The 22,916-nt window shown below is 40.4% G+C and overlaps 1 protein-coding gene across 4 annotated transcripts in view; it reads left to right on the forward strand.

Moving 5' to 3' along the window:
* TEC (tec protein tyrosine kinase) overlaps nucleotides 1-22,916 on the forward strand; it is a 150,238-nt gene that overhangs the window by 101,224 nt on the left and 26,098 nt on the right. For all 4 annotated transcript variants that reach the window (XM_065914512.1, XM_065914513.1, XM_065914511.1 and 1 more), the window contains 6 exons: nucleotides 3,147-3,251; nucleotides 7,167-7,248; nucleotides 7,963-8,091; nucleotides 12,273-12,319; nucleotides 13,963-14,135; nucleotides 17,994-18,059. In XM_065914512.1, coding sequence (XP_065770584.1) covers nucleotides 3,147-3,251; nucleotides 7,167-7,248; nucleotides 7,963-8,091; nucleotides 12,273-12,319; nucleotides 13,963-14,135; nucleotides 17,994-18,059 — 602 coding nt within the window. The remainder of the gene's footprint in view (nucleotides 1-3,146; nucleotides 3,252-7,166; nucleotides 7,249-7,962; nucleotides 8,092-12,272; nucleotides 12,320-13,962; nucleotides 14,136-17,993; nucleotides 18,060-22,916) is intronic.

Genomic DNA, 22,916 nt, shown 5'->3' on the forward strand with positions numbered 1-22,916 from the left:
TTTATATAACTAACACAGATATCATATTACAGTTCACTCTTTACAGCATTTTGCAAATGCCAGCTCATTTAACTCTCATAACTAATAATCTCTGTGAAGTGGGTACTATTATTATTCCCATTTTATAGTTGAGGCAACTGAGGTCATTCTGGAATGTTTTTCATCCCATGGGCTGTGATTTTCACTCCTTTCCTACCATATTATCAGAATTTCTTTTCTGAAATTAATCATATAAGCCTTGGTTTCACAGTGTTCTCTTAGCATCTTTTTTATATCCACTACTTACTATATCCACTTTTATATATCCACTATATCCACTTTTTTATATCCACTACTATTGCTGTGTTACCATGTATGTCTCTCCCACAGGTAAACTTGGGCAAGGTACTTAATTTCTGTTTCCTTCTTCTGTAAGATGTGTCTATTAACTGTTAATTCACAGAAATGGCACAGTACTTGGATTGTATGTTCAGGAAGTGCGCTTTCTCTCTCTGGACTTGTGGTGTCCCTTACCACAGCGGCTGGCACAGAGCAGGTGTTGCTCTGTGAGAGGCTGAGTGGGAGAGACAGAAGGAAAACGAGAGGGACCTACAGTCAGAGCCTCTGCAGGACAGAGTAGCAGCACCCCCTGAATGCCTCGTAAAGGCTTGAGCGGAAGATGGCTGAGCGAAGGCCATTGGGTTTGGTCATGAGTGGTGTTTTTGAGAACAATTTTAGCAGCTGTGGCGAGAAGGGAGGCAGGCAGATTGCATGTGGTTAAGGAGGAGTGGGTGGGAAGGAAATGAAGGCTGAAGGTGTAATATCTCTCTTTCAGGAAGGGAAGGCCAGAAGAAGGTCCTTGGTGTAGATGGCAGAGACCTGACGGTGTCTATAGCAGAGGTCCCCAACCCCTAGGCTTGGGACCAGTACCTGCTGTCAGATTGCTAATTGCTGTCTAATTGCTGGCAGCAACATTAGGTCAGAAATAAAGTGCACAGTAAATGTAATGCGCTTGAAAAATCCTGAAACCAATCCCCCACCACATGATCCCTGGAAAAGCTGTCTTCCTCGAAATTGGTCCCTGGTGCCAAAAAGGTGGGGGACTGCTGGTCTGTAGGCAGGAGAAGCAAAGGCAGTAGAAGAGTACGGCTGTAAAGAGCTTTCCTCTGCCTGTTGGGGTGGAAGCTCAGGCCATGCTCAGAATCCATGTTGCCCCATCCGGGACTTGGCTCCATTAATTTTGTCACCTGTTTGCAGCTGGGGCATCCAAGGTTGAGGGAGCTTTAGGAGCAATTTGCAGTCCTTGGGTGATATGTTTAACCTGTCTGAGGTGCAGTTTCCTCATCTGTAAAGTGAGAATTTGGTGAGCATAGAAAGAAATGAGGTCTGTTAAGTGCCAACTACTGTGTCCTTAGCTGTTGTGTCCTTTTCACCTTCTCATAGAGACAGGATGAAAGAGAAGAAAAGAAGGGTGAATCTTAGGGTGTTTTAGGCCTGCAAAAGTAAGAAGTCAGGGGTGTGCTTGTGGGATGGCTTCTCTCTTCTCCATGAGGTAGGGACAGGGATGGTCCACTGGGACGAGGGGAATGGGTGGGGTTTGTAGCTCTGTAGCGTTTATGAGTGGAGAAGGCATTGGCACCCCATTCCAGTACTCTTGCCTGGAGAATCCCACGAGCGGAAGAGCCTGGTAGGCTGCAGTCCATGGGGTCGCTGGGAGTTGGACATGACTGAGTGACTTCACTTTCACTTTTCACTTTCATGCATTGGAGGAGGAAATGGCAGCCCACTCCAGTGTTCTTGCCTGGAGAATCCCAGGGACGGGGGAGCCTGGTGGGCTGCCGTCTATGGGGTCGCACAGAGTCGGACACGACTGAAGTGACTTAGCAGCAGCGGCAGCAGCAGGATTGTTTTGTGACCTGCTGCTGCCAGGCATGCAGGAACAGAAGAAGGTATGGGTAGAACTGGGGACTGACAGAAATGTCAGTGGGGGATGGGGATTCCTGTGTGGGGGTGGGTTGGGGAGAGGGAGAAAGAGATGGGGGTGGAGGGAGGGAGGGAGACAAGGAGGATGGATGTGCTGGTAAAATAATGGCCAGATAACAAATGGGAGCTGGTAGTCTGTGGGGGTGGTCGGGTCTAAGGGTGATGGTAGTAAAACACAGAGCTGCTTATAAGGAGCAGGGTAGGACTCCAGATGTTGTGGCCAGAAGGGAGTTTCAAAGTATTAGATGAAGCAGTTTTGAATGGCCAGACCCAGGGCATGCCTGGGTCACGCCAGATACTACAGTGTTCTTCATCTTCATTTCTCTTCTTCTTTTCTTTGTCATATGACTCTGTACATTCTCTTCTAAAGTAATCTTAGTCTTTATGCAGCTTTTCGTATGGGATGTATCAGTTAATATTATTCAGTAAATATTTTTTTATTTCTACATTATGCTTGAAGTCATTTTTAAGGAACACACTATGCCAAGTTGTCTTTGCACATACTACTTTATATTCTTCTTGATATTTTCCCTGGGATAAATTCTCACATGTGAGATCATTATGCTCGAGGATGTTAATATTTTGGAGGGAGAAGTCCTGGTATGTCTTTAGCTACTTGCTGTAGGGAGATTTGCAGTGAGCAGGAAGGGAGGGCAATAAGGAAGGAAAAAAAAAGAAAAGAAAATTCAAACAGACTCTGAATGGAGGCTTTACTTGAGCATACGTCCTCATCACATCCTCCTGAGTTCTGTGTGCCAGAGTGGAAGATGTCACTGACTGGAGTTTGCATCTGTGATCGAGTGCGTGGACTTTTGCTTGGTTTGTCTCTGGTGCTTTCTTTTTTGGGTTATGAGAGTTGGCCGTCATCTAGAAATTAAGGTGTGTGTCTGTGAGGAAGGTAGCAATCAAAGGGAGTCTCTTTCTCAGTTCTAGACCTTTCTGGAGAGGGCAAGGACAGAGCAATTTCAGCTTTGAAAATTAAAGGGCTTAATTATTTTGATTATAATCCTCATAGTGTTAGTATTTTGAATAATTTTGGCAATACAGGGAGACATGATTTAGATAATTATTAAGGAAATTATAATGTTTTCAATCAGTGATTTTTAAAACAAATATTGCTATTAATAACATTTTCCCTTTAATTTATGATTGAAACGGTTCTCTCTCTCTTTTTTTTTTAACAGAAAAAGTACAGAAAGGGATTTATTGATGTGTCAAAAATCAAGTGTGTGGAAATAGTGAAGAACGATGATGGTGTCATTCCCTGTCAAAATAAATATCCATTTCAGGTGAGCTGGCATGTTTTTTTGACAGTGAATTTCTGGGCCTTTAGTCATGTTTACTATTTCACATTAAAGTTTCCTGTCATTGCTTTGTTGATTGATTTCTTGCAGCTTTGTTGAAGTATTAATATAATTGACCCATAAGAATCGTATATATGTAAGGTGTAGATTTGATGTTCTGATATATGTTAACAGTGTGAGATGATTGCTACAATCAAGCCAGTTAACATATCCATCATTTCACATAGTTACCATTTTCTTTCCTTCCCCCCTTCCTTTTTTTTTCTCCAGTGGTGAGACACTTTCTACCCTCTTAGCAAATTTCACATATGTAGTGTTGTTAACTGCTATCCCCATGCTGTACGTTAGATCTCCAGAACTCATTCTTCTTGCCTAACTTCGGCTTTGTACGCTTTGACCAACATCTCCCAGTGTTCCTCCTACCTGCCCCTGTCAGCCACTCTTTTGCTGTTTCTATGAGTGTGTTTAAGATTCCACATCTGTGATCATGCAATGTGTATCTTCCTGTGTCTGGTTTATTTCACTTATCATAATGCCCTCCAGGTTTATCCATGTTGGGCAAGTGACAGGGTTTTTCTTTTTTAAAGGTACATAATACTCCACTGTGTGTATATGTGTGTGTAAAACAATTGTTTTTATTCATTAACCTGTCTGGACATCTCCTCATGTTTACCAACTAGATGACTCTTAGAACCCTCTCCTTTTTGGGTTTTTATGGGGGCTTCATTACTTAGGCACGGTTGACTACATCATTGGCCATTGATGATTGAACTCAATCACAACGCCTCTGTCCTTCTCGGAGTCTCCACCTCCGAGGAGTGGGACTGAAAGTTCCAATACTATAATCACAGGGTTGGCTTCACTGGCACCCAGCACCCTCCCCCACCTTCTCCTGGATTGTCACCTCATTAGCATAATAAAAGATACTACTCTTCTCAGCAGAGGAAATTCTAGGAGCTCTGTGCCAGGAACCAGAACAGAGACCAAATATACGTTTGTTGTAAATCACAATATCAGAGGTGTCAGCTACAGATTGGCACTTGTCATGGGCACTTGCCATTTGCCTCTGCAAGATGCTGCTGCAGCTGCTGACCTTCAGTACCCACTGAAAGGAGCTCAGAGTATAGAGTGGAAATGAAGCACTCTGTGTTTTAGTAAAAACTGGCAGGATAGGTCTTCTGAGAGTTAGATATTTTCAGGAGCTGATTTTATGAGCACAATTCTTGTGTCTCCTCATATCTGGAAGAGCACTAAAATCCTTCATAATGATGACTGCTGAATTATCCTAGCAGAAACCTTCTGGAAAATATGTGCTTGATTGCATGTACCCTCCCTTCAGCAAAAATCACATATATACTGACCACCCCCCCTTGCCTCTGTGGAGCAGTTTCTCAGAGCTATCTGATGTGCTGATTCCTGGGCTGCAGTCCTCATTTTGCCCTAAATAAAACTTGCAGCTCTCACATTATATCTTTTCAGAGTTGACACAGGTATGAAAATCATGGGCCAAATGAGGCAGCATACACCCCCAGAGCCCTCTCTCTTAGTGCTTTATCTTTACCACATCTCATTTTCTGTCTTGTAATAAGGTATTTCTTAGATTCATTTCTGTATCTCATGTAGTCCCAGCAAAGTGCTAGTTGTATGAATTAATCACCGAGTAGAATATAGCAATATTTGTTCTATGGAAGGAGATCCAACCGGTCCATCCTAAAGGAAACCAGTCTGGAGTATTCATTGGAAGGACTGATGCTGAAGCTTAAACTCCAATACTTTGGCTACCTGATGCAAAAAACTGACTCTATGGAAAAGACCCTGATGCTGGGAAAGATTGAAGGCGGGAGGAGAAGGGGACAACAGAGGATGAGATGGTTGGATAGCATCACCGACTCAATGGACATGAATTTGAGTAAACTCCGGGAGTTGCCAATGGACAGGGAAGCCTGGCGTCCTGTGACCCATGCATGGTGTTGCAGAGTTGGACACGACTGGGTGACTGAACTGAACTGTTCTATGGTATTCCCATTGTTATTAGACCATATTTATTTGATTAGAATGAATGAGAAGGGATTGTTGACAAAAAACTAATCAATCTAAGAAAGAAGTGGGGATTTTTAAAACTTTTTATTTTATATTGAAGTATAATTGATTAACAATGTCATGTTAGTTTCAGGTGTATACACACACATACACACATGTATCTATTCTTTTCGGGGATTGACGTGCACACACTGTGTGTGTGTGTGTGTGTGTGTGTGTGTGTGTGTGTGTGTGTGTTTTTCGCTGTGCCGTGCAGCTTGTGAGGTCTTACTTGCCCGACCAGGGACCGAAGCTGGGCCCTGGGCAGTGAGAGCGTGGGTGAAGTCCTAACCGCTGAATTACCAGGGAAGTCCCCATACTGCTGTATTTTAAATGGATAACCAACAGGGACCTACTGATAGCACGGGGGACTCTGCTCAATATTATGTAACAATCTAAATGGGAAAGGAATTTGAAAAAAAATGGAAAACTTAATTCGAGCCAGAGTTGAGGGTTATAACCTGGGAGGAGCATCTCAAAAAGCTCTGAGAACTGTTCCACCCTCTAGAAGTCAAGACACAGTTAATGATATGTTAGTTTTTGAGACAGAGGGCTGGACATCATGTGACATATTATCGACAGTTTTACAGAATCCAGATCTGAGCAGCATTCTAGTGGGTCATGTGACCCCTTACAAGATCAAGAAGGAATGCTATTTTTTAAGACACTGTATTGCTCCTGCTGGGAAGATGTTGCTCTTTACGGTTGAGCAGGTATTTCTGCCGATGGGGAGGTTTGATTTTGTATCACAGAGTTACACAATGTACAGTGGGGGAGAGAGGAGGCTGAAGAGCAGAGAAGAATGTTTTGTTTACATTTCTCTTGTCTTGCCATAAAAATATGATTTTTATTTCTCAGGATTATCTATTAAATATGGTCAGGAAGAGCCATCTGTTGATGAAAGAGCTACCTGTGTTCAATCTAGTGGCTGTTGACATAGTAAAGAGAGGTTTCTAGCCAGGTATTTCTTTCAGTCAGTCAGGGTGTTTCTGCCTTGTGACTGACCATCAGGGGTAAAGTGAAGACCAAAATTCTTGGGTTAGCTTCCCATGCTTTATTTTATTATTAATATTAAAGATATTAGGAATAAGACTGTCTAATTGCTCACCTAGAGGTAACTCTAAAAGAGGTACTGCGGTTAAAAGTTTGGAACTTAGGGTCAGGATCCTGGCTTTCTGGGTGACCAGCTACATGCTGATGGGCAGGTAAATTAAGGGGCACCATTTGCAGTGTATTCTGTGTGAGTGGTGCCTCTGGGAGCTATTTAGAATTGATGTCTTAGACAGGCCTTAGTCTCCTCTTCTGCAAAATGGGAATACTAATGCCTTGATGGTAGGATTGACTGAGTTAATGTCTGTAAAGCATGAAGTTTGGAGTTGGAGTAGTCAGTGCTTAATTAAGCTACCTACTGCAGTTATTTGTAGTGGCAAAAGGAAGGTATAGGAGTGATGCTGAAAGAGTAGTCCTTTCATCTAAGTATTAATCAGAAAAATACTTGATTGGAATGATCCCTGTTGTACCAAGTTTACTTAAGGAACTTTAGTTCCTTACATTGCAAGAAATAATAAGATTGGCAAAGCATCCTGGACTCTGTACATTTTTTTCCTCCTGTAAAAGCATAGTCCTTTGCAAAATTCCACTTGATGTAGACATGAAGAAATAGATTTGCTTTTGTAAGAAGGGAAACTAGGTTCTTTGGACTGAAAGCAATTAACTTTTGCTTAAAGAATTTCAGTCTTTTATTGGTTCCTATGGTACCAAGGGCTCTGTGCTAGGTAGGAGTGCTATTTCTCACCTGTTCCATTGTTTGTTTTATTTCAGGTTGTGCATGATGCTAACACACTTTACATTTTTGCACCTAGTGCACAAAGCAGGGACCGGTGGGTGAAGAAGTTAAAAGAAGGTAAACTCATATCATGAAATATTAATCTGTGCATAATTTCAGAATATAACATTTTTATCACTAGGACAGAACTATCTTACATTTATAATCTTTTAATCTACAATAAGTGCTTCTCGAAGGCCATTCTTTTCCTGTAAGTGACACACATTGAAGATAACTTCCTCTTTTTATAATCTGATTCCTTCAAGTGACTTATACATAGTTTTTAAGAAAAATAAACTTTCATTTAATGGGTAATACATTTGAAGGTGAGTAAGCACTGGGCTTTTGTGACAGCAGGATTTAGTATTTTCCAAGAAATTGTGTAGTCAACATTTGATGTGGAGGAATTGACTTGTACATGAAGAATGTTCATTTGTAATTTGTCCTGCATAATCCTCATTGCTTTCTCTGAAGAACAGAATGGTGATGGGCTGACTTTTGTGTTTATCCATCACAGTGTAGCAGGGGTTGCTTCACCATCTTAGCACAAGGGTGCCTCACCAAAAAAAGGAGGCAAGAGAGAACTGTATGAATCTTCTGAATGTTTGATTTTATGTTATGAGGATTTCCTCATAATAAACAGTCCATGGGGTCACAAAAGTGTCAGACATGACTTAGTGTCTAAACAATAACAATCAATTTGAGAAAGAGTGATCAGCAGTGTTACTCAAGGAAACATTCTGTCATCTCTGCTTTATTTCACTGATCATTTAATGTATCTTTGAATTACAGAAATAAAGAACAACAATAATATTATGATTAAATATCATCCTAAATTTTGGGCAGATGGAAGTTATCAGTGTTGCAGACAAACTGAAAAACTAGCACCTGGATGTGAAAAATATAATCTTTTTGAAAGTAGTAAGTATTCATTTTATTCTATACCTGTGTTGTGCTCAGAATGTACATGCTATTGGCAAAGGGAGAAGGTGACGTGTTTTGAGTTTACTGTTTGTTAAACATAGCCTTCAAACTCTCAGGGTAGGTGTATTCTGTAAGGGTAATTGTGAACCTAAGGAAGGACTGTCAGAGCTTTTCTCTCCTTTCCCCCCAGCTTTACTAAAGTATAATTAACAAAATTGCAACATCTTTAAAATTTACGGTGAGATGATTGGATATACTTATCCACTGGAAAAGGTTCTTCTCATTGAGCTAATTAAAACCTCGTATGTTTACCTTTGGTGTGTGATTGAAAACATTTAAGTTCTATTTTCTTAGAAAACTTCAATTCACATCACAAAGCTATCAGCCATAGTTGCCATGTTGCACACTAGATCCTTAGACTTTGTCTTTTTTCCTGCTTTTTGTATATATATACAGACACACACACACACACACACACACACACACACACACACAGTTCAGTTCAGTTGCTCAGTAATGTCAAACTCTTTGTGACTTCATGGACTGCAGCATGCGAGACTTCCCTGTCTATCACCAACTCCTGGAGCTTGCTCAAACTCATGTCCATCCAGTTGGTGATACCATCCAACCAACCTCTAATGTGTTGTCCCCTTCTCCTCCTGCCTTCAACCTTTCCCAGCATCAGGATCTTTTCCAATGAGTTAGTTCTTCACATCAGGTGGCCAAAGTATAGGGGCTTTAGCTTCAGCATTGATCCTTCCAATGAATATTCAGGACTGATTTCCTTTAGGATTGACTGGTTTGATCTTCTTGCAATCCAAGGGACTCTCAGGAGTCTTCTCTAAAACCACAGTTCAAAAGCATCAGTTCTTTCTTTACGGTCCAGCTCGCACATCCATACATGACTAATACAAAAAGCATATCTTTGACTAGATGGACCGTTGTCGGCAAAGTAATGTCTCTGCTTTTTAATATGCTGTCCAGGTTGGTCATAGCTTATCTTTCAAGGAGCAAGCCTCTTTTAATTTCATGGCTGCAATCACCATCTGCAGTGATTTTGGAGCCCAAAAAATAAAGTCTCTCACTGTTGCCCTTGTTTCCCCGTCTATTTGCCATGAAGTGATGGGACCAGATGCCATGATTTTAGTTTTTTGAACGTTGAGTTTTAAGCCAGCTTTTTCGCTCTCCTGTTTCACTTTCATCAAGAGGCTCTTTAGTTCCTCTTTGCTTTTTGCCATAAGGATGGTGTCATCTGCATATCTGAGGTTATTGATATTTTTCCTAGCAGTCTTGATTCCAGCTTGTTCTTCATCCAGCCCAGCATTTCATATGATGTACTGTGCATTTAAGTTAAATAAGCAGGGCGACAATATACAGCCTTGATGTACTCCTTTCCCAATTTGGAAACCACTTCTAACTGTTTCTTCTTTACCTGCATACAGATTTCTCAGGAGGCAGGTCTGATACCAGGTGTTCTGGTGTTCTGGTATTCCCATCTCTTTCAGAATTTTCCACAGTTTGTTGTGATCCACACAGTCAAAGGCTTTGGCATAGTCAACAATGCAGATGTTTTTCTGGAGCTCTCTTTCTTTTTCTATGATCCAAAGGATGTTGGCAATATGATCTCTGGTTCCTCTGCCTTTTCTAAATCCAGCTTGGAGAATTTTGAGCATTAGTTTGCTAGTGTGTGAGATGAGTGCAATTGTGCGGTTGTTTGAGCATTCTTTGGCATTGCCTTTCTTTGGAGTTGGAATGAAAACCAACCTTTTCCAGTCCTGCAGCCACTGCTGAGTTTTCCAAATTTGCTGGCATATTGAGTGCAGCACTTTAACAGCATAATATTTTAGGATTTGAAATAACTCAACTGGAATTCTATCACCTCCACTAGCTTTGTTCATAGTGATGCTTCCTGAGGCTCACTTGACTTTGCACTCCAGGATTTCTGGCTCTAGGTGAGTGATCACAACATTGTGGTTATCTAGGTCATAACGACTTTTTTTGTAGAGTTCTTTTGTGTGTTTTTGCCACCTCTTCTTAATATCTTCTGCTTCTGTTAGGTCCATACCATTTCTGTCCTTTATTGTGGCCATCTTTGCATGAAATGTTCCCTTGCTATCTCTGATTTTTTTGAGAGATCTCTAGTTGTTCCCATTCTATTGTTTTCTTCTATTTCTTTGCATTGATCACTGAGGAAGACTTTCTTATCTCTGCTTGCTATTCTTTGTAACTCTGCATTCAGATATGTGTATCTTTCCTTTTCTCCTTTGCCTTTAGCCTCTCTTCTTTTCTCAGCTATTTGTAAGGACTCCTCAGACAACCATTTTGCCTTTTTGCATTTCTTTTTCTTGGGGATGGTCTTAATCACTGCCTCCTGTACAATGTCATGAAACTCCATCCATAGTTCTTCAGGCACTCTGCCTATCAGATCTGATCCCTTGAATCTATTTATCACTTCTACTGTATAATCATAAGAGATTTGATTTAGGTCATACCTGAATGGTCTAGTGGTTTTTCAACTTTCTTCAATTTAAGTCTGAATTTGGCAATAAGGAGTTCATGATCTGTGCCACAGTCAGTTCCTGGTCTTGTTTTTGCTGACTGTATAGAGCTTCTCCATTTTTGGCTGCAAAGAATATAATTAATCTGATTTCAGTATTGATCATCTGGTGGTGTCCATGTGTAGACTCATCTTTTGTGTTCTTGGAAGAGGGTGCTTGCTATGACCAGTGCGTTCTCTTCGCAGAACTCTGTTAGCCTTTGTCCTGCTCCGTTTTGTAGTCTAAGGCCAAACTTGCCTGTTACGCCAGGTTTTTCTTGACTTCCTACTTTTGCATTCCAGCCCCCTATGATGAAAAGGACATCTTTTTTGGGTGTTAGTTCTAGATGTGTGTGTGTGTGTGTGCGCGTGCGTGCTTAGTTGCTCAGTTGTGGTGATTCTTGTGGACCCCATAGACTGTAGCCTGCCAGGCTCCTCTGTCCATTGGATTCTCCAGGCAAGAATCCTAGAGTAGGTTGCCATTTCCTTCTTCAGTTATACACACACACACACACACATAGTAATAATTAACATACCTTATTCATCGTATAACTGTAAACTTGTACTCTTTTACCAACATCTCTATTTTTCCCACCCCGCATCCCCTGGCAACCATTTTTCTACTCTCTATGAGTTTGTTTACTTTTTTTAAAAGATTCCCCGTGTAAATTACAGCATGTGGTATTTGTCCTTTTCTGTCTGGCTTATTTCATTTAGCATTATCCCCCCCAGCTTCATCCATGTTGTCAGAAATGAAAGGATTTCCTTCTTCTTCTAAGGCTGAATATCCCATACACACTATTTTCTGTGTCCAGTTCTCTGTTGGTGAGTGCTCAGGTTGTCTCTATTCCTGGCTATTGTGAAATATGCTGCCGTGACCGTGGGAGTACAGATTGTCTCCTCAAGGTACTGATTTCCTTTCGTTCGTGTATATACCCAGAAGTGGGATTACTGGCTCATCTGGTAGTTCTATTTTTAAGTTTTTTGAGGAACTTCTATGTTATTTTCCACAGTGGCTACATCATTTACATTCTCACTAACAGTGCAAGAGTTCCCTTTTCTCTACATCCTTACCAGCTTTTGTTATCACATGTGGATTTTATAATTGCTCTCCTAATATGTATGAGTTGGTATCTTATTCCTGGTTTTAATTTGCATTTTCTTAATGATTAGTTATACTGAGCACCTTTTAAGGTACCTCTTGGCTGTTTGTATGTCTTCTTTTAAAAAAAAAATTCTGTCTAGGTCCTTTGTCCACTTTTAATTGAGTTATTGTTTAACTGCTGGGTTGTATGAGCTCCTTGTATATTTAGAACACTGACCCCTCTCAGATATGTGGGCTGCAGATACTCTCTCCCCTTCCGTTGGTTGCCTTTTCATTTTGTTGACGGTTTTCCTTTGCTGAGCAGGAGCTTTTTGGTTCTGATGTAATCCCATTTGTTTACAATGAAGAACACAATTGAGGCCTCAATCCCTATGGCATTTTACAGTTCATTCAGGAAATCTGTTCTAAAATAGTATTACAAGCATCATGCACCAGCATGAGAGAGTCAGAGTGGACTTCTTGTTACGTTTACTTTTCCTTAAAACTGTTGATCATTGTTAGATGGCATTTTAACCTATCTTGTTGTTGTATTTTTAGGTATAAGAAAAGCACTACCTCCAACACCAGCGCCAGAAATAAAGAAAGTAAGGTGGTCTTTAACTTTTGGAAGTGAAGAGATAGTCGCTCAGTCATGTCTAACTTTTTGCAACCCATGGACTATAGCCTGCTAGGCTCCACTATCCATGGGATTTTCCAGGCAAGAACACTGGAGTCAGTAGCCGTGCCCTTCCCCAGGGGATCTTTCTGACCCAGGGATCAAACCCAGGTCTCCCGCATTGCAGGCAGATTCTTTACCGTCTGAGCCAGCAGGGAAGCCCCTAACTTTTTTAAGCGTGTGTTTACCAAGTGTGTTTTTGTTCATTCCTGTGATGTTGCCTCCTGCATGGATCATATCAGAAATGGATAGATTATGGCTTAACTTGATTTTTTTTTTTGGTGTCAAATAATATTTATTTAAATGCGTCAGAAATTATCACTGGAGGCCCTATTATCATCTGGCATTCTGCCTGTATTTTGGCTTTGAATATTATTCAAGCAATGCGGGACTTTAGAGGAATATTTCAGTCTTGAGACCACAGTATTATGACAAAGGAATGACTCTAGTGATTTAATGATATACCTATGAATAGTGGAATATGGTAGAAAACACATGTACTTTGGACTTGGGAGGGACCCGATCCAGCACGAATCTGATGAGAGTGGCTTTAAGCCATTATTTCCTTAGTTATAAAATGGAAATTGTATACTTTGATGGAATTAGTACTAAGAATAAATGAGGATGCAAATGAACTTATTTACAAAACAGAAACAGACTCACAGAGGAAGGAAATTTAGGGTTACCCAAGGGGAAAGGAGGGGTATGGGGGTAAATTAGGAGTTTGAGATTAGCAGATAGGAACTATTATATATAAAGCAGATAAACAGCAAGGTCCTACTCTGTAGCATAGGGAGCTGTATTCAGTACCCTATAATAAACCATAATGAAAACAATATGAAAAAGAGTATATACTGAATCACTTCACTGTGTGCCAGAAACGAATGCAACATTATAAATTAACTGTGTGCTGTGCTTAGTCGCTTAGTCGTGTCCAATTATTTGTGACCTCATTGGCTGTAGCCCACCAGGCTTCTCTGTTCATGGGGATTCACCAGGCAAGAATACTGGGGTGGGTAGCCTATCCCTTCTCCAGGGGAACTTCCTGACCCAGGAGTTGACCTGAGGTCTTCTGCATTGCAGGCGAATTCTTTACCAGCTGAGCTACCAGGGAAGCCCAATTTTAAAAAAAAAGAATAAATGAGAAGAAGTATGCTAGCTATGTACTTAGAGTGTACCTTGCACATAGTAGGCATGAAGAAGTACAGATTCCTTCAAGTGGGAGACCTGACGAAAGGAGGTCTTTTTCCCATTGTAGGCCATTAAATGGTGGATCTGCTTTTAGTCGTCATTTCCACTCACATTCTACCCTTGCCTCTCCCTGGTAAGCTAATCCTGACGCTGCTGAGAAGAATCCTTTCGATGCTTAAAGACAGTTTTTGCTCTTGTGTTGTATTCTGAAACCCATGAGAGGCCCAGTAGCATCAACAGCCTCAAACTCATGGGCGGCGAGTCTCCAGGTTATTTTCGGTAGAGTTTATTCTGTGGCCGTATGCGCAGTGCTTAGTGTTTTACTTCACACCCAGCTTCAAATAGAAGACTAAACTTTCACGTGTTATTTCCATTTCTTAGCGAAGGCCTCCTCCACCAATTCCGCCTGAAGAAGAAAATGGTGAAGAAATAGTTGTAGCCATGTATGATTTCCAAGCGACAGAAGCGCATGATCTCAGACTAGAGAGAGGCCAGGAGTATATCATATTGGAAAAGAATGATGTTCATTGGTGGAAAGCAAGAGATAAATATGGGTAGGTATTCCCTCCCTGTGGATGATACACCGTGTGTGGCTGGAAGTTAAATACTGAGTGAGAAGATGATAATCTGTAACTGTTATGTAGTGAGACCAATTCAGCAGTCATAAATGAAACTATACATTATTACCTTTTAGTAGCGCAGTGTATTCTTAGTGACTCAATAAATGTAAATGGGTCAACCATTTCTTTCCAGAAATTAGAATCCATTACACTGTATTTCTCATCCATTGTATGTTTGAATTGGATTGTTTTGGTCTTGTGGGAGATTACATTTTAGGTCTCTTCCCCTCCCCCTGCCCCTCAAAGTAAATAAGTAATCTTAGATTTGTTGTAGAAAGAGAGAATGTGAGTGTGTGTTTGTCTATATGTATGTGTGTATGCGCCTATGTCTAAAATGCATACATTCAAGAAGTTTAAAAACAATATTGTTTATACTAAATAGGATTTAAAGAGAATAGTCCTTTCAACCTTATTATTGGTAAATAATGGGTAAATATGATAAACGTTGTGGGGGGGGGCATGTATCTTAAGCTTCATTAGGAAAGCTTTATATCCTGTGCTTACCTCTGTAGTATAACCCTGTTTTTATTCTGAGTTCCTGTGAATAAGAAGAGGAGGACTTTGTCCTGATTAGAATATTCCCTTCATGCAAATCCACTGTCTTACCTCCTGCCCCCCCCACCCCCACGCCATTCCAGGGTCACTGCTGGAGCAGCAATGGAAGCCTCTGGATTGGGTGCGGCCCATGTCTGCTGCTCACTTCTTAGCAGTGGTGCATCTCCTGAGTGCTGTGCATTAGTACCTTTATGGAAACCTGTTCATCTGTGTTTACAGGAAGGTCATCATTGCTTTTTTTTCTTTGCCAAACAAGATGTTTAAAAAAATTATAGACATATCCAAAAGATACGTAATAGTTTAGCGGAGCCTCTTGTCACTTGACTTCAGAAATTGGTCAGTCATAATTTTAAAATCTTCCCAGTTGTTCTTTTTTTTTTTTTTGAGTATTTAAAGTAGATTCAAATCATCATGAAATTTCACCCCCAAGTCTAATTGCTAAAGATTTTTTTAAACAACTGCTGTGTCATTATCATGTGTGTGTGTGTTAGTTGCTCAGTCGTGTCTGACTTTTTGTGACCCCATGCACACCAGGCTCTCCTGTCCATAGAATTCTCCAGGCAATAATACTGGAGTGGGTAGCGATTGTCATCTCCAAGAGATCTTCCCCACCCAGAGGTTGTACCTGGGTCTCCTGATTGCAGGCAGTTTCTTTACCGTCTGAGCCACCAGGGAACCCCAACATTAGAATAAAATAATAATAATTTTAAAAATTCATCTGTAGGCTTTCCCCCAGCATTTTTAGGATTAGAAGAAGAGTACAAATAAAGGCCCAGATATCAAATATTTAAATATTTATAAGTCAAGCTGACAAACTGGTGAATAAGGTATAATTTATCCTCCAACTTGACAAACATACCTTCAAAATGGCAAGGAAAGCAAGGTTTGGCCTGGAGTTCCGGTGCACATAGGGCTGGCCGTCTCCCCCGCGTATCTCCCTTCTCCTTCCCTTCTACCCCTGGTTCCACCTCACATGCACCATGTGCATCTCCCAGCTGTGCATCCAAATTCTGTCCATTTGGTCGGCAAACGCCACCTCCCAGCTTGGTCACTTCCTGGACCTGGGCTGGAGGAGCACACGCAGGCAGGAGCATTTGGTTTTCAGAGAATGAAGCCCCTTGGAGAGGCCTGTGTAGGGCTTGGCAACGGGCAGCGAATTCTGAGGCCGTAGTTTCAGATGATGGTCCAGCTGAGGAATGATGGACTGTAGCATTCCCTCGAAAATATGAGGTCAGAACAGGGGCCCTTCTGGCCCAGGTTTAAGGATAGTACCAAATCTGTAATTCTGGTTTCCCTTGATTAGCTCTAATCTGTATTTTTGCAATTTACTCAAGATTAAAACAAGGTCCACACAATGCATTTTGGCTGATATGTCTCATGTCTTTCTTTTATTCTACAACAATCCCTGTCCTTTTTTCCCTCATTTTTGATTTACTGATAAAACCAGATCTTTTTCTTCTATAGTGAGCCACAATCTAGATTAAGCTATTTGCTTCCACATGGTGTCATTTAATAAGTATCTATGTCCCGTATATCTGGTGTTTCCACTTCTTATGATGCCAAGGTTATGCAGGTAAACATACCTGAGGTATGTTTGTCAACTTTATTCCTCCATCGTAAAATTCTTCATCAGTGTTTCGCTTAATGATTTTAGCATCCATTGATGATTATTGCTTAGATTGATTATTTCGCTAAGGATAGCAAAATGGTGATTTTTCTAATTCTGATGACCAAACTTCCTCTGTTGGTAACAGTGGTAACCAATACTTTTAAAAATTAAAAAAAAAAAAAAAAAAAAAAAACAACAACACTGAAACATATAAAAAAATTGAAGGAACTCTAAAAATAAAAAATAAAATAAAAGTGTTATTATGGATATTTTGGATTTCCCAATTGGCTCAGTGGTAAAGAACCCACCTGCCAATCAATACAGGAGACGTGGGTTCACTCCCTGGGTCAGGAAGATTCCCCTGGCAAAGGAAATGGCAACGCATTTCCAAGTATTCTTGCCTGGGAAATCCCATGGATAGAGGAGCCTGGCGGGCTACAGTCCATGTGGTTGCAGAGTCAGACGTGACTGAGTGACTAAACAGAAGGAGAAGCATGGATAGTTTCATATTTGTTTTTTTTCCTATTGCATTCATTATTCTTTTTGCTTAGATTGTCCCATCATGCGTCAGTGGTAGCTATTTTTGTTAGGGGTCTTTTTAGCCTTTCTTTCTAAGCTTCCTTGCTTTCTGAATAAAATAAAAAGAGCTCAGTTTCATTCTTGTATTTTTCCTGGTCAAACCTGCAATTTGCCATTTCCCCAAAGACTTCTGACTCGTTTTCATATGAAATAATATTTAAAGACAACAGGTGGGGTCCTAGGATTCTATTGCTGCTGGATTGCCCTTGCTTCTAGGCCTTTCTCAGTGCACAGAGCCACATATACACACTCTTATGTGTGCATATATTATGAACTGTTACCAGCAGTTCAAATTCACAATTATAGCATTTTTACTCAACTTAGGAATTTTATACACATATCTCTTTTTCTGCTGAAATTCTTGACTCTAGCCAAGGTTCTACCTACTGTGATTGCTCCTTAAACTTTAATGTACACAGGAGTCATCTAGGGTAAAAATCCAAGGTTCTCTGGCCCCACACAGGCCTCCTCAGTTCATATCTCTTGGGTAGGACCCAGGAATTTGTCTTTTTAACGAGCGACTAGATGATACTGATGTAGATGTTAGGGATTACTCTCTGTGAAAGAGTGTACTGCACAGACTGTTGAGGAGTTGGAGTGGAAGTTGTTTTCATCCACCACTTCCACTTTCCTGAAGTAGTGGTTTCTTTAAAACATCCCCAGAAAGTGTGAATTCAAGAGAAGCACCGTAGAACGTTAGGAAGGGCTCTGAACCGAGTCGCAAGTTCAGAATTCACGTTCCGACCCTGTTGCTGGCTAGTCCTGAGCCCTTGAGAAAGTCTCAATCTTCTTAAGCTTTGGTTTCCCCACCAAAAAGTGGGTACAAGAATGTCTACCTACCTCAGAATTTTTGTAAGGATCCAATGAGGAAGTCCTTTGTAAAGCATCGAACACTATAGATATATAGACTTATTGAGGGTCAGCCAGTCTTTATTATAAGCTTTAGGCAATATTATTCTTTAATTATTCCAGAAGGACAGTAATTTTCCTCTTAATACTCTATCAGTAAAATAATTTCAGTTTATCTAAAATATTTTTCTTGTTTCTAGGAGTGAAGGATATATCCCAAGTAATTATGTGACAGGAAAGAAATCAAACAACTTAGATCAATATGAGTAAGTAAAAGATTATTTTGTGAATGTGGAGAACCAGACATTGTTTTTCTTTTCCTAATTATGTAAGGCGTCTGGGAGACTAATGGTTATCTTTCACTGTCTTTATAAGGTGATCCCAACTTACTCTTAACTCAGGTGTCTAAGGTGGTAAATGATGCTGTAAGAATTAGTTTCTAATATACACTTCACCTGAACATATTATGTGTGAATTGAGTTACAGGAGTGAATATAATTAAATTGATTTTAAACAAATCACAGCTTAACTGGCTTTGAAATATAGCTCATTGTTCATTCATTTAAGAAATGAAAATACAGTTTCCCAGAGTTGCCTTTAAAAAAGCATGATTGTGTATTTTTTCTAACTATAATAATAACATGTGATTATTGTTTTAAAATTGTTTGAAAACATGAAAAATGTTAACAAGGAAAAAATTATAAATCAACTAGAGCTGAACTCTGTCAACATTTGTATATTTTCTTTCAATCTTTTTACTGTTTAAAAAAAATAGAATCATGCTGTATATACTGTTTTATATCCTATTTAATTCACTTAACAGTTCCTCATACCGTTAAATGTTCTTTAAAAACATTTTCATAATTGTACTACATTTCATTCTTCAAATATTTACTGAGACCTTAGCATGTATCATGCACTGTGTGAGATCTTTTTTTTTTTAACTCTCTTTCATCTCCTATTTCTTTTTTTTTTTTCATTTATTTTTATTAGTTGGAGGCTAATTACTTCACAACATTGCAGTGGGTTTTGTCATACATTGACATGAATCAGCCATGGAGTTACATGTATTCCCCATCCCGATCCACCCTCCCACCTCCCTCTCCACCCGACTCCTCTGGGTCTTCCCAGCCCACCAGGCCCGAGCACTTGACTCATGCATCCCAACTGGGCTGGTGATGTGTTTCATTGTAGATAATGTACATGCTGTTCTCTCGAAACATCCCACCCTTGCCTTCTCCCACAGAGTTCAAAAGTCTGTTCTGTACTTCTGTGTCTCTTTTTCTGTTTTGCATATAGGGTTATCGTTACCATCTTTCTAAATTCCATATATATGTGTTAGTATGCTGTAATGTTCTTTATCTTTCTGGCTTACTTCACTCTGTATAATGGGCTCCAGTTTCATCCATCTCATTAGAACTGATTCAAATGAATTCTTTTTAACGGCTGAGTAATATCCCATGGTGTATATGTACCACAGCTTCCTTATCCATTCGTCTGCTGATGGGCATCTAGGTTGCTTCCATGTCCTGGCTATTATAAACAGTGCTGTGATGAACATTGGGGTGCACGTGTCTCTTTCAGATCTGGTTTCCTCGGTGTGTATGCCCAGAAGTGGTATTGCTGGGTCATATGGCAGTTCTATTTCCAGTTTTTTAAGAAATCTCCACACTGTTCTCCATAGTGGCTGTACTAGTTTGCATTCCCACCAACAGCGTAAGAGGGTTCCCTTTTCTCCACACCCTCTCCAGCATTTATTGCTTGTAGACTTTTGGATAGCAGCCATCCTGACTGGCGTGTAATGGTTCCTCATTGTGGTTTTGATTTGCATTTCTCTGATGATGAGTGATGTTGAGCATCTTTTCATGTGTTTGTTAGCCATCTGTATGTCTTCTTTGGAGAAATGTCTGTTTAGTTCTTTGGCCCATTTTTTGATTGGGTCATTTATTTTTCTGGAATTGAGCTTCAGGAGTTGCTTGTATATTTTTGAGATTAATCCTTTGTCTGTTGCTTCATTTGCTATTATTTTCTCCCAATCTGAGGGCTGTCTTTTCACCTTGCTTATAGTTTCCTTTGTTGTGCAAAAGCTTTTAAGTTTCATTAGGTCCCATTTGTTTACTTTTGCTTTTATTTCCAATATTCTGGGAGGTGGGTCATAGAGGATCCTGCTGTGATTCATGTCAGAGAGTGTTTTGCCTATGTTCTCCTCTAGGAGTTTTATAGTTTCTGGTCTTACATTTAGATCTTTAATCCATTTTGAGTTTATTTTTGTGTATGGTGTTAGAAAGTGTTCTAGTTTCATTCTTTTACAAGTGGTTGACCAGTTTTCCCAGCACCACTTGTTATGTGTGAGATCTTAAGGAGTATAACCAGGCATATAGCCACTTGGATGTGCTATAATTTATAAAATAGTTTTCTTATTTGTGTGGCATGAATGTTTTGGCATCTTTACTATGTAAAACTACTGGGATACCTCTTTCTGCTTATTGTGTTAAACTAGATCTTTGAAAACCTACGTATTGGGCTAGAGGCTAGTTATGAACTTCTTAAGACTTCTAATGCATGCTGTCAAATTACTTTTCAGAGAAAGCAAGTGGGCTGCTGTTCATATGCCCACTAGCAGTGTGTAGCTAGGTTTTAGTGAGAAGCTCATATATACCGAATACTGCTTGTGGTCATTCTGAGGTGGTATTTTGATGCTTCATTCACTTCTTTAAAAACAACACCATCACCACCACCTCCAGCACAGAGCTGTTTCCTCTGTCTATGTCACTTCCTGTCATATGAATGTACCTTGAAAGTCTAGAAAAGGATTAACAGATTCAAAAGTCATAGCTCCCAGTGGTGTGACCCCTTCAAAGGTGTTTTAGAAGTAGATGAAGGTATAAAAAACATGTGACTAAAACAGTGTTTTTGCTCTGAAATAAGTTTTAGGAAAATAGAACATATCTTTAGAATTTGGGGAAGATGCTAAAGGTAGAAATGTGGACCTGATTTTAAAGGGATCTGGTAGAGAAGTGACTGATAATTTGAGGAGGCAAGTGCTTGGAAACCAGATAATCCTTAACTGGATGTAAGAACTACCCCCCTGTGACTCATGGGATTACACATAAGGGTTTTAGGAAGTTTATGATGCATTGCCATGCATTTTTCTGGGTGCCTGACTCCACCTCTGCATGACTAAGGGGACTTGCTGCGGGAACCCCCTCACCTGGCTTCCCCCCAAGGCTAGGGATACCATATGTCAGGGTGCCAGTTCTGGCTGCATGAGAGACGAAAAACCTGTTCTCAGTTCTGACTCCTGCTCTCTTTCCATGCCACAGTTGGTGTTGGATTTTGCTAAAGCCCATCTTGTAATACATCTTAAATGTCTCCAGGGTTAAAAAACCTTTTGCCAGCTGCTGAACCAAGAGCAGTAAAGAGTTCATGATCTGAGCCACAGTCAGCTCCTGGTCTTGTTTTTGTTGACTGTATAGAGCTTCTTGATCTTTAGCTGCAAAGAATATAGTCAATCTGATTTTGGTGTTGGCCATCTGGTGATGTCCATGTGTAGAGTCTTCTCTTGTGTTGTTAGAAGAAGGTGTTTGCTATGACTAGTGCGTTCTCTTGGCAAAACTCTATTAGCCTTTATGCTGCTTCATTCTGTACTCCAAGGCCAAATTTGCCTGTTACTCCAGGTGTTTCTTGACTTCCTACTTTTGCATTCCAGTCCCCTATAATGAAAAGGACGTCTTTTTTGGGTGTTAGTTCTAAAAGGTCTTTCAGGTCTTCATAGAACTGTTCAACTTCAGCTTCTTCAGCATTACTGCTCGGGGCATAGACTTGGATTACCGTGATATTGAATGGTTTGCTTTGGAAACGAAGAGAGATCATTCTGTCGTTTCTGAGATTGCATCCAAGTACTACATTTCAGACGCTTTTGTTGACTATGATGGCTACTCCATTTCTTCTAAGGGATTCCTGCCCATAGTAGTAGATATAATGGTCATCTGAGTTAAATTCACCCATTCCAGTCTGTTTTAGTTCGCTGACTCCTAAAATGTCAGTGTTCACTCTTGCTATCTCACTTCCAATTTGCCTTGATTCATGACCCAACATTCCAGGTTCCTATGTAATATTGCTCTTTACAGCATCTGTCACCAGTCACACCCACAACTGGGTGTTGTTTTTGCTTTGGCTCTGTCTCTTCATTCTTTCTAGAGTTATTTCTCCACTGATCTCCAGTAGCATATCAGGCACCTACCAACTTGGGGAGTTCATCATTCAGTGTCCCATCTTTTTGCTTTTTGTACTCTTCATGGGGTTCTCAAGGCAAGAATACTGAAATGGTTTGCCATTCCCTTCTCCAGTGGACCACATTTTGTCAGAACTCTCCACCAAGACCCGTCCGTCTTGGGTGGCCCCACATGGCATGGCTTAGTTTAATTGATTTAGACAAGGCTGTGGTCCATGTGACTAGATTGGCTAGTTTTCCATGATTGTGGTTTTAGTCTGTCTGCCCTCTGATGCCGTCTCTCAGTGCCTACCGCTGAGAAATGCTGGGCTGGATGAAGCACAAGCTGGAATCAAGATTGCCAGGAGAAATATCAATAACCTCAGATATGCAGATGACACCACCCTTGTGGCAGAAAGTGAAGAAGAACTAAAGAGGCTCCTGATGACAGTGAAAGAGGAGAGTGGAAAAGTTGGCTTAAAGCTCAACATTCAGAAAACTAAGATCATGGCATCTGGTCCCATCACTTCATGGCAAATAGATGGGGAAACAATGGAAACAGTGATAGGTTTTATTTTGAGGGGCTCCAAAATCACTGCAGATGGTGATTGCAACCATGAAATTAAAAGATGCTTGCTCCTTGAAAGGAAAGTTATGACCAACCTAGACAGCATATTAAAAAGCAGAGATATTACTTTGCCAACAAAGGTCCATGTAGTCAAGGCTATGGTTTTTGCATTAGTCATGTATGCATGTGAGAGTTGGACCATAAAGAAAGTTGAGCCCCGAAGAACTGATGCTTTTGAACTGTGGTGTTGGAGAAGACTCTTGGAGAAGACTCTTGGACTTCAGGGAGATCCAAGCAGTCCATCCTAAAGGAGATCAGTCCTGGGTGTTCATTGGAAGGACT

The sequence above is a fragment of the Muntiacus reevesi genome, chromosome 22 (genome assembly GCF_963930625.1).
Source record: "Muntiacus reevesi chromosome 22, mMunRee1.1, whole genome shotgun sequence".
Lineage (NCBI taxonomy): Eukaryota > Metazoa > Chordata > Mammalia > Artiodactyla > Cervidae > Muntiacus > Muntiacus reevesi.